The 12458-nt window shown below is 37.3% G+C and overlaps 1 protein-coding gene across 1 annotated transcript; it reads left to right on the forward strand.

Moving 5' to 3' along the window:
- Positions 1-8581: 8581 nt before the first annotated feature.
- Positions 8582-11969, forward strand: LOC130049364 (E3 ubiquitin-protein ligase TRIM36-like). Its single transcript, XM_056146817.1, has 2 exons — positions 8582-9521; positions 11947-11969. The coding sequence occupies exons 1-2, from the start codon at positions 8582-8584 to the stop codon at positions 11967-11969; spliced, it is 963 nt and encodes a 320-aa protein (XP_056002792.1).
- Positions 11970-12458: the final 489 nt, after the last annotated feature.

Raw genomic sequence — 12458 nt, forward strand, 5'->3', positions numbered from 1 at the left:
AAATTAAAAAAAAAAGAAATGACGCAAATTTTAAGGGTTTTTAAAAAAAATTCAGTTCTCCCATTAAAATATTTCAAGAAATCAAAAGAATTTATCATTTATCATTTATTTCTCCGGGTGTGGAAGAAATTATTACTTCTTTTATCGTTTAGTACATTTCTCTAAACAAGATGCCACGATTTACCTTAAATTTGAATTTGATTTTTTTGGGGGGGGGGGGGGGCTGCGCCCCTGGTGTTTTCTTTTACATGTGTACTATGGGATTAATTTAATTGTTTTTATTATGATTTCGTATGTTTTATACTTTCTCAGTAATACTGCAAAGCATATCGCTAAATTTTGTCTCTATGAAAATACATGGATCTGTATTCAAACTATCGGTAACATACATTTTTCGATACTCAAATCTATGCAATATCAATATTTATTCTTCAAAGCCCCATTGGCTTTCCATAGTCTGTTTTCTAAAATCAAAACCAAAAACATGAGTGGGTAGCCCTGTTATGGGAAAGATTTACTATATAGTAGTGTTTCACCCTTAATTGGGGAACGGCTACTATATATCCTTTTTTCCGGGGGGGGGGGGTGGTGGTAATCTACTATTGTAGAGAGGCTACTATGGGGAAAGGCTATCATTTAGCAATTTTTCAGGGGGATCTACTATGGAAGAAAGCTACTATATAGTCATTCTGTGTGTGTGTGGGGGGGGGGGGGGTTACTATGGGAGAAAGGCTACTATGGGGTAGAGGCTACTATATCGCGATTTTTCAGGGCGGGGTCTACTATGGGTGAAAGGCTATTAAACAACAGAGGTAGAGCGCATTGGCGGTGGTTTTGGTATCGGGTGTGGCCAAAATGGTCAGTGATGAAATGTGTAAACAATCGAACATTTTTGACTTCTTGGTCATTATAATTTCATTCCTTTTCAAGTTTGGTACTAAGCACCCTTGGGACGGGGATGGGGGCAGATATTGTAAATTTTTAAAGTATCTGCAATCTCCTCCTTCAAGGCGGAATTAAAGTTTTCATAATTTGACTTTTTTTTTCAAAATTCTTCTTTATCATTTACAACCACTTATGTAAATAAAATAATACATAGTCATGTAGAGCAAAAAGATTTACCAACTCTACCACACTTGTATGTTTAATTATCTACAAGGCGGAGTCAAACTTGATAAATGTGGTGTTTATGTGTGAAATCGGTTTGCCTGACCCGATCCCGTGATTTACAGTTCACCAGATGACATGCAAACCTAGCTGGACAATTCAATTTTCAAAAGGAACCGAACAAATATTGCCGATATTTATGTTTGCATCCATGTTGTGAAAGGCAGTCAGCGGAGTAGTATACATTCTTCAGCCCAGTCCCAGCCACTGTATCACAGAAAAAGACGAGAGTCAGCCCGCGGTCAGACTGACCCCAGCATACCCCTGTCCCGGGGAAACCATGCGTGACGTCGAGTGCCTGTAAACAGGAAGCGGGTATCGAGACTCCCACACCCCCATGACATAGGATAGAGATATGTTAAGATATTTTTATCAACATGTATCGAGCCACCTTGATTACACTACAGTGTGTCGCTAAAGTCGCTCTTTTTTTTTACTCGACTATGTTAAATACACATATACAGTACACGACGCGAGTTTTATACGCCCCGCCCTGCACTATCTGATTAAAATCAGATCCTATGATCCGCTCCTTAGTGCAGCGATCTACGTGAGCGGATCATAGGATCTAATTTTAATCAGATTACACCGTGGATACCATTCCGTGCCCCACGGTGTATATTATCTACCAATACATACAGCATCCTGGGACCTTTTTGTGGCTATCAGCGCCTTGCAGGGGGCGTGAAAATTTACAGCAGGTTAAATAATCATATCATAATCAAGGTGGAATCAAAAAAATATATCAATTATTTCAGGATATAAATATGGTTTTTCCAGCCTTTTTTGAGACAATTCCAACGATACCAAAAAAAAACACCACTGTATACGTATGTTTGTGGGGAAAAAAACCTGGTTTTTAAAATTTTATTTTCAAACCCTAATCCCGTTCATTATTGCTTAAATTCACTGTTTAACAATAATAGTAATACTTATGAGTAATGCGGACAATCTCTGTTTTGAATGCAAATTTGTATTCAGTAAAGGAAAAACATGCTACATGTAATATGGATATTGAATAAGTATGGATGTGGTCTCTCTCTCTCTGACAAGTGTTTAGGTACATTTGATTCAAAATAGAAATTACAGCAATGTCGATGATTAACAAACTGGAATGAATTTATAACAGAAGCATCAAAACTTGTCCATCAGAAGGGCCTGGCTAATACAATGATTTAAGTATAACTAGTATATGTTCATACACATTCTGGGGACTTTTGTCACAATAGAACTAAATTACGGGTAGCAACTCCCGGTATTTCAAATTAACAAAAGTTCTCGACTTCTTGTAGAAAGTGTGAAATTGGGTCGGTACAAGATACACGTTATGCAATGTACACGTATTTCACACATTTCGCTAGAAGTCATATACTTGTGTTGATTTCAAATACATCTTTCACACATTTCGCTAGAAGTCAAACACTTGTGTTGATTTCAAATACCCGAATTTGCTGACCATCAATAGTTTTATTGTGGCGAAAGTTCTTTGAATTTGCATGGAACATACAAGTTATACACAAGTCATTGTAATAGGCATAGATAATATCATTACTTAATTTTCAATGTATCGGGGGTGGGTGGGTGGGGGGTTGTAGCTTAGCTGCAGAACTGTAGCTCTCCGAAAAAAAATATCTTGACAGACCGGCTACCTCAACAAACGAAATCATTTCAAAGCTGTGAGTTTTCGGGTCGTATGGGGCTTTAATCAATATTTGAAGGTATGTTTGGACGCAAATATAGTGGGAAAATATGTTAAGAACTTTTTATATTAAATTTTTGAGACAGGAACACAAGAATACAACGATAACGATATCATGCCTCAACCGTGCGCAGCTTTTAATTCTATGCGCCGTAGATCGAAAGTTTTTATTAGGGGTGGATCTGTAGCTTTCTGTTCCGTCAAACTATTTTACAGAGAGCTACAGTTACGCAGCCAATACCAAAACTGCAAGAAAGGTTTATTCTGTTTGAATTAGTTTTCCTGGACCACACACCAGAATTATCTGGCTACCAAAGTTGTCTATGTGACTCGTCTATAACGCATGGCCTACAAAAACAGTCAAGACATTTGGATTTTCCCAACAGTTCGTTTAAAAGGTAGTACTCTACATCGTCATAATGGCTGACTTCCTTTAAAAACATGGATGAAAAAATCGATATCAGCAATATTTGTGTTTTCCTTTTCCATTAAAATACCTAGCTCAGTAGGTTTGAATACCGACTGCTGAACTGTAGGTCGCAGGTTCGAGTCCAGCAGGGGTTTTAAAATTTTTTTCAGATTACCTTCTACTAAAACTGTATTTTTTGACAAAATAAAGTAAATTTGAAAATTTTCAACTTCAAAATATTGTTGTACATATCCTCCACTTTTCATCTACATCAAATTTCTCTGGTGTAGCGAACCTCCTAAAAAAATAATCGGTCCAGACGAAGAATTCTTTCTTCCGAATCTGGATCCCAATTTCAACCATTATACGCAAGAAAGAGCCCTTATAACGGCTAATTTCTCTTCCGATAAGTTGACAGCCACATGTACTTTTGTCGACATGTGTCGAGGGAAAATCACGCGTAAAAATTTTAAACCGAGTGTTAACAAAATTTCATAAACATACAGTGTATTAACAATCCATAATAATTATCATCAATCGTACCCGTTCCTAAGCATAACCTACTATATACTCTAAAATAATTCGTGTGATTGTGTAAACTTCACTACTATTATTGTGTGATCAAAACCGGTTCCCTTTCGAGCTGGTTTACGCAGTAAGCATCAAAATATAGCACGGACGTCTCGATCACCAGGTAAGATTGATAAAGTATACACAAAGACTAGTAACTAAATGTCCATCTATTTCTAGCATCAAATCTGAAGCTTAATTCCTCCTGAAAAAAAATAAGTTATTTAAATTATCTGATCTTCAAGACCCTAGATCGTGTACATTTATATGTTTGTGACTAGAACGTGTACATTTATATGTTTGCGACTAGATCGTGTACATTTATATGTTTGTGACGGAGGGGGTGGAGTAATAGTCGTCGTCCACGCAAACTGCTTACCCCCCCCCTCCCAACTTCAATTTCTTAAATGGGACTGTGGTCGCTACATGGATTGAATTCTTAACTTTAAAGCTTATATATTGCATGTTCATTCGTCTCACATTCATTCACTGCTAAAATCAAAAATAAGCGAGACACTCAATATAATGATCGTCATTAAAATTGTGGCACCCCCCCCTCAATTTTTGTGGTTTGTATTCAATATGCAAAGATGTATAACCTCGGTCAAATACTTGTTCATGAAAATCATTTAATAGACCAAAAAATAAAAATCAATAACTTTTATTTAAGTCGCCTCTGTTCATATGATATCGATTATCAACATTCCTAATTTCGATCTTAAATCATTTTTAATTTCTGCAGTAAATCATTTTTAGTTTAAATGTATGAAAATAATGAAGTTCTACTGAATCTATAACATCGAGAGAGAGAGAGAGAGAGAGAGAGAGAGAGAGAGAGAGAGAGAGCACCGGTAATCATTGGTTATAATACTAGATAAAACTCCGCGGGAAATCACAAATATTGCATAGGGAAGGACTTTTTTAATGCGTGTTTGCGCACATGTATTGAATGAAAGATATCTTTAATTGAAATGAATTTAAAAACAATTGATGAATAATTGCGTGCATTAGTTAAATGTTCCTTATATAACAAAAATGATTTGTCTCCTTATTGGGTATTTGTTAATGATTTTACTAGTCTAAGGCAATTGCAATCCGCAGTGTAGGATTCAAGAGGCTAAAATCTTCAAATTAAAGGAACGTTGTGATCTTTCATTGAGAAAAAATAAACAATAAAATAAGTACCAATTTCTTTTACGCCAGGAGAAATAAATAAATCTTCTGATTTATTGAATAACTTTTATTGGGGGACCTTTTTTGTTTACAAAAACTATTAAAATGTGCGTCATTTTATTAATTTGCGTCATTTTATTAATTTTACAGTAAAAATCACAACATAGGAGACATATTTCTAGCTCTGTAAAAATCAGGAGCTCCCGGGGTTCCCCCACCCCCGGGCTTCATCTTGTGCCCACTGAAGGTCTCAAGGCGGCCCCAGAACCCCTGCCTCACAAAGTTACATCCCCCCTAATCGTAATTCCTGGATTCGCCCTGATCCTTCATGACGAATAGTTGACAAAAGACAACATGAACGGTCATTCATAATTTCGAAATTTTGTATTGTACTGCTGTACTGTAAACAGTGGCCTGATTCCTTGGACACTGTCTGGTAGTGTAGATGTACAACCTTATTTCCGTAAAATGTTTTAACTTTAAAGTTATAAGGCGCAGACTTTCCAGAAAGTCCCAAACCTTTCTATATAGGACATGTTAGACAGTGTTCGACTTATTACTTAATTTCATGTTCTGTGTCATCACAAAATATTATCAACCAGAAAAAAAAGTACTTTTGTGATTTTCCATGTGTTTGTACATACTGGTAACTGTTGATAAAGCATTACAAAAAGTCGTAATAGGGACTTCTATAATTAAGGGGGAAATTTAAGAACATCGAAAAATATCAGATGACTATCGTAATAAAATAATTAATCGACGTTTCACAGATCGTTGGTCTCGGAGAGGGTGGGGGGTGTCGTTCGTAGAAGTTCTCATCAAATGATAAATATGTGGCTAGTCAGAAGTATTGTGAGCATAACTAACACTGAACACCTACACAATTGTATGCTGATCATGCATCACTTCTTGACTTGCCGGAAAGGTCCGCCTCCGAGAATATACGATTGCTTGTTGACTTAAGCGTCTATTGTGATGCTTCGTTCTGAAATTTTCCATTTGGCTGATTCAAGAATAAAATCACGAATTCAAAAAAAAAAAAAAAAAAAAAAAAAAAAAAAAAAAAAAAAACCATAAAAAACGAAGAGGCATATGTTATTGATTAAAAAACTATGGAAACTTTTTTATTCTGCAAGATCAAAATCAAGCATCGATAAAACAATGAATTTACTCCATAATGTAAAAAAAAAAATGGTTTAGATACGCCAAAGCCACTGTAGTCACATTTCTCCTATTTCGGAGTAGTTTTGTAAATGTCAAGCGCTTGAGGAGGGGCCAAGCATTAACTACTAACAAAGTTAATGTCGTAAGTTTGACGCGATCACAGCACCAGCGGGACTCGAACTAGCGACGGGGCCTCCGTGGCGTAGTGGTTAGAGCATCGCGCTCAAAATCACACCTCTCACCTCTGGTCGGCGCGGGTTCGAAATTGAAAAATTGTCGAGTGCAGAGGAAAACATCAATCAATCAATAGAACTCACGACTTCCTTGTCATGAATAAACTCTGACCACTGAGGTCACGTGATCAGCTAGATAATAACACATCTAGTCTGGAAATGATTCTTTATTTCAATGATTCTATAATGTTTGAGGTGTCTTCCATTCTTTGTGCACTGGTATGTAGGGCGGGGCTTTTTCATGGACCCCTCAGAAGACATTCCTCCTGAAATCAAGCTTCCTGAAAAAGAACAAGAGAATTATTAATAATTACTGTATTAATGATCATTCCCTGTAGCTCTAGACAGGATGTGATATGAATACGTAAACCATTTTACAAGCCCCATCCCCCTTTCTAAATCTGTCCAGGACTCCTAAATGGAACCGCCGCTGTGACCTAGAAGCTCTACTTTCGCCCTGAATGCGAAAGGTCGGGGTTCGAATCTCGGTAGCGACATACCTAAATCGTTAAAGAACCCTCACTGCTCAATGACCGTAGGCGCAGAGTATCGGCCTAGATTTAAAGCCCTTCACGAGTCTTGGTGATGTCTTCATATTAGTGAAAAATTATCGAGAGAGACGTTAAGCAATATACAATCAATCAATCGATCCTAAATGGAAGTAATCTAAATTTGTTTAGGACTCCTAAATCGAAATAATCTGTTACTCGTCTTAATAAAAGAAGAAAACAAACAGAGGGGCGTGGTCAGACTTCCCAATGTCCTGTATCTGCTGACTCCACACCTGACATTATTTTATAAAGTTTCGCTTGACCTCCATCCTTCCGAAAATAAAGCGATAATTATTTCTCCTACAAATAAACTACCTGGTCGTATACGGCAAAACTTTAGATATCAAACCACACCAAAAACAAGTGTCGGGATTTGTAGATTGAAATGTTTAAAATTACAATAATTCCCCCACCGCTTCTAGAATGTGAAAGTTAGCCGTCACGTGATGGAGAAACCTTTCCTATCTATCAGTTGACTAAACACGTTTACATTTCAATACATTTATTTACAATTGTGAAAAGTTGCTAATTTACAAAACAACAGCCGTTGTAGTTATACATACGCACATTTACATAGAAGATTTTTTTTCCCTCGGTCAATTCATTGTTACCGCTAAACAACGACCCGAGTGGGACACAAACTGGTGTAAATATTCCGATATCTTTCAAGTCGAAACTGAAATTCACAAAGTATTAATTATAAAAAGGTCAAATAAACAGCTGTGGCGGATCTAATGGGAAAAGCTGGGTAGCTGCTACCACCACCTAAACTATTTTTGATCCGCCCCTAAACAGGTTACTGATTTGTTTGTTTAAAGACAACTTAGTTTTGTATGTGTATTTCATAAATACCCCCTCCGTTATAAATGTATTGTTTACATTAGAAAGTTTGAGTGGCTATGCAAATGAAGTTTGGTTTATTTGGATAAATGATCGCATTTCCCGTTTAAATCACATGACAGGGCGGAAGGTCTACATATATAGTGTAGCTGGGCCTGCACATTAAATTCACTCATCATCATCAGGTCGACATACCAGGAAGAGGCGGCTGTACAGAGGACATTTTGGATATTTACAGGTTAGACACCATTATTTTACAATACGCATTGTACAGCAACTAAAATGTTAGAAATGTATTGGAAAATTATTTTGAATAAAAATATGCTTACTAGTGAGCATCTTAATTCCATGTATTTCAGAGCACAGGGGGGGGGGGGGGGGGGTATCGATCTATATTATACATTTCATGATCTTAATATATTAAACATTTCATCTATGATAAATAAATAAATAAAAAGAAATCAGGCTTTATATCATATTTTAATTTATCAAAATTAAAATGATGTCTCGTCAATTCTGTAGAAATTAACTCATTCTTCCGTTGTGTATATTTCCTGTGTGCTACAAACAAAACTTCTGACACCTAGACATCTATTTCTTATGTTTTGTAATACATATATGACGTTTTTAAGTCAAATTGGAAGATGTGTTCTTAAATCGAGATAAAACCGCGATACATTGTTTATTAACAACAAAACAGCACTTACTCTAAATATTTTGTTTTAACAATTTTTTTTCATTGACAGCTAACTACTCGTGACCCCTGACCCTAGAGATGGACCCGCGTGCTCAGGACGTCCTACTGTGTGACCTCTGTGAAACTGACCCCCTACAGTATCTCTGTGAACATTGCGATATCAATCTTTGTACTGACTGTGTCAGTAAACATCTCTCAGATTCCTCTAAAAAACACAAAATCGCACCCTATCATTTACACAGAAAGTTTACTCCTAAATTCTCAAAATGTCTGAAACACGCCGACAAAGATTGCGAACTGTATTGTGAGAGCTGTCACATTCCCGTCTGTTCTAACTGCATCTCCTCAGGTAAACACAAAGGTCACGATCTATCAGATATTCTGGAAAAACTCGGCTCTAAAAAACAACGCATACAAAAAGATTTAGAAGAACTCGAGAAGAAAATTTACCCCCGATATACGGAAATTTCCTCCGCTGTCCAAACTGAGAAAGCCGAAGTACAAACGAATTACGGAAAACTGGCCACAACTGCTGACCAACAAGGAGAAGTCTGGCATCGCGAGGTCACCGCCATTGTCAACAAACGGAAAGCAAACATTGTAGAGACAAAAACTAAACATCTCTCTCTATTAGATAAACAAGCAGATGAAATCACGCACAGAATGACTGAAATCAACCAGGCCATTCTAGAAATGAAAAACATCCTGGACAACAACGACATCTCCTTAACATCAACTTACAAATCTAGAAATGATGAATTCAATAAACTGCCTCCTACAATCAAAGTTACATTACCAAGCTTATCTACTCCAACAATTAACACAGAAAAACTTAACGAGATGTTTGGTTTATTATCTTCACTCTCCGTTACAACAGTCAAACCACTGCTTGATGAACCGCGACTTACCGCCGCCATAGACACTGGGTATAACACACTATCCAGTGTTAGCTGTCTGAGTGAAGATCAAGTCTGGACAGGCGGGAATAACAAAACCATGAAGCTGTTCAACCTCCAGAGTAAACTACTAACATCAATACAAACCAAGTCAAGGAACGTACCACACGACATAGCAGTGACACGGGACGGAGATCTTGTTTATACTGACTATAGTAATAACACCGTGAACTTAATTAAGAATAAAAAGATACGGACCGTGATCACACTACAGGGGTGGACACCTCGCGGTGTCTGCTGTACCGCGGATAACAATCTCCTGGTTACCATGGTCAGTGATGATAGAAAACAATCCAAAGTCGTGCGTTACTCCGGCTCCACAGAGACACAAAGCATTCAGTTTGATGATCAGGGTCGTCCTCTCTACTCATCTGATGATTACAATAAATGCCTCAGTGAGAACAAGAACCTGGATATCTGTGTGGCTGACTGTACAGCTAGTGCAGTAGTGGTGGTCAATCAGTCAGGAAAACTCCGATTTAGATACACTGGTCATCCCTCTAATACCGAGCAATCATTTTATCCAGGCGGCATCACTACAGACAGCCAGAGTCACATCCTGACAGCAGACAATCACCGTATCCACATCCTAGATCAGGACGGACAGTTCCTCCGTTACATTCACTGTCATTTAGAGTCTCCATGGGGTTTATGTGTGGACATCAGAGACAACCTCTTTGTGGCTGAGTGGCTCACTGCTAAAGTGAAGAAAATCCAATATCTATAAACACTGTGTTAATTACACAGCTCTACAGTGTTAATTACACAGCTCTACAGTGTTAATTACATCTATCAAAATGGTGTTAATTTCACATCTCCAGTGTTAATTATACATGTACAAGGTTCTGTGTTGATTACCGATGTTAATTACAGTCCTGTGTTGATCACAGCTGTGTTAATTACACCAGTGTTTGGGATTTGTATTTAACGCCTGCATTGACATTAAATGTGTGTTTGTTTATGAGTGTTTGATTGAACTTTATTTTGTTTGTTATCTGTGTTATGTTTCAATGTATATATTATAGATAAACATGATTTAGTGTACAGTCTTACATTATTACTGTCAGTACAGATAGATAAACATGATTTAGTGTACAGTCTTACATTATTACTGAGTACTTACTTAGATATGTAGTACTTTAACAGAGAGTGACCACAAACGTCCGGCCTCCTTCACAGATCTTCAGATACAAGGTCACAGTCTTCTGTTTATCACGTCAATAAACATCACGAATCTAAATCTCCACAATTCTACAAAATAAACACTCACAAATTAAAATCATGACAAACTGAATCTCTTGTAATTAAAAGTTAATTCCTCTTTACAAAAGGCCAGACTTAGTCCATTACAACAATTGATTAGGGCCCCTGTTATATAGACGGGAGCCCTATAGTGATCAGCCTGTGTGTCTGTACATTGACTGGGCTTAGTCTGTTACAACAATTAATTAGGGCCCCTGTTATATAGGTGGGAGCCCTATAGTGATCAGCCTGTGTGTCTGTACATTGACAGTTATCTTGATTTTTTTGCTATCACTGCAGCCATTGAATTAAAATTTATACATGAACTTGGGCTCCCTTGACCTATTTTTCCTAGAGTTATGGACTTTGACCTTAGCAAATAATGGCACAAAGCGACACTTCCCACTATGATGATATTTGTTTTCATATTTTGGACTGATGAATAATGTTAGAATTAACAATTTTGTAAATAGGTTGACTATTAATGTTTTGTGGTATTTCATTAAATGTAAGTAAATAAAAGATGTTTGTAAAACACATATGCCCCCCATGGTGCAAAATTGAAAAGGGTTATACACACCTCATTTAATTGATAGTATTATCATCAATTCAAATATTGAGCATATCTTCCTATGTCAAGAGTGAATTGACCATGTGACCTAAAATTCAATAGGGGTCATCTACTCCGTATGCTGTACCAGTGTACCTAGTTTGGTACGTGTCAATCAATCAAATAGTTCTTAAAATATAGGAGACAATATATTACTATGTCCATTTCAACTATTGACTTTTGACTTCAAAATCAATATGGGCCATCCTCTCCTGAAGACGTACCAGTGTACTAAGTTTGATGTCCGTCAAGCAAAAGGGTTATCAAGATATTGAGTGGACAGTATATTACTTTGTCTAGTTTGATCCTTGACCTTTGACCATGTGACCTCAAAATCAATAGGAGTAATCTTCTCCTGAACATACACCAGTGTACTATTTAAAGTTTGATGTCTGTCAAGCAAAAGGAAATCAAGATATTGAGCAGACAGTATATTCCAATGTCCAGGTTGACCCTTGACCTTTGACCATAAAATCAATAGGGGCCATTTTCTCCTGAAGACGTATCAGTGTACCAAGTTTGATGTCTGTCAAGAAAAGGGTTCTCAAGATACTGAGCAGACAGTATATTCCCACGTCTAGTTTGACCTTTGACCATATGACCTCAAAATCAATAAGAGTCATCTTCTTCTGCAGATTTACCAGTGTACCAAGTTTGATGTCCGTCAAGAAAAGGGTTCTCAAGATATTGAGCGGACATTATATTCCTATGTCCAGTTTGACCCTTGACCATGTGACCTCAAAATCAATAGGGGTCATCTTCTCCTGAAGACGTACCAGTGTAACAAGTTTGATGTCTGTCAAGAAAAGGGTTCTCAAGATATTGAACGGACAATATATTCCTATGTCCAGTTTGACCCTTGACCTTTGACCATGTGACCTCAAAATCAATAGGGGTAATCTTCTCCTGAAGACATACTAGTGCACCAAGTTTGATGTCTGTCAAGCAAAGGGTTCTCTAGACATTGAATGGTCAGTCTATTCCTATGCCCAGTTTGACACTTGACCTTTGACCATATCACGTGAAAATCAGAAGGGGTCATCTACCCCTCAGGATGTCCCAGTGTGCCAAGTTTAATGTCTTTCAAGCAGAGGGTTCTCCAGATATTCAGTGGACATTGTATTCCTATGTCCAGGGTAGATTGATC

The sequence above is a fragment of the Ostrea edulis genome, chromosome 8 (genome assembly GCF_947568905.1).
Source record: "Ostrea edulis chromosome 8, xbOstEdul1.1, whole genome shotgun sequence".
NCBI lineage: Eukaryota > Metazoa > Mollusca > Bivalvia > Ostreida > Ostreidae > Ostrea > Ostrea edulis.

Excerpts from the sequence above, each read along its gene's own strand:
- LOC130049364 (XM_056146817.1), top strand. The coding sequence starts at position 8,582 with ATGGACCCGCGTGCTCAGGACGTCCTACTGTGTGACCTCTGTGAAACT. Across the intron at positions 9,522-11,946 it reads GAAGCTGTTCAACCTCCAGA|ATTTACCAGTGTACCAAGTT; the intron begins GTAAACTACTAA and ends CTTCTTCTGCAG.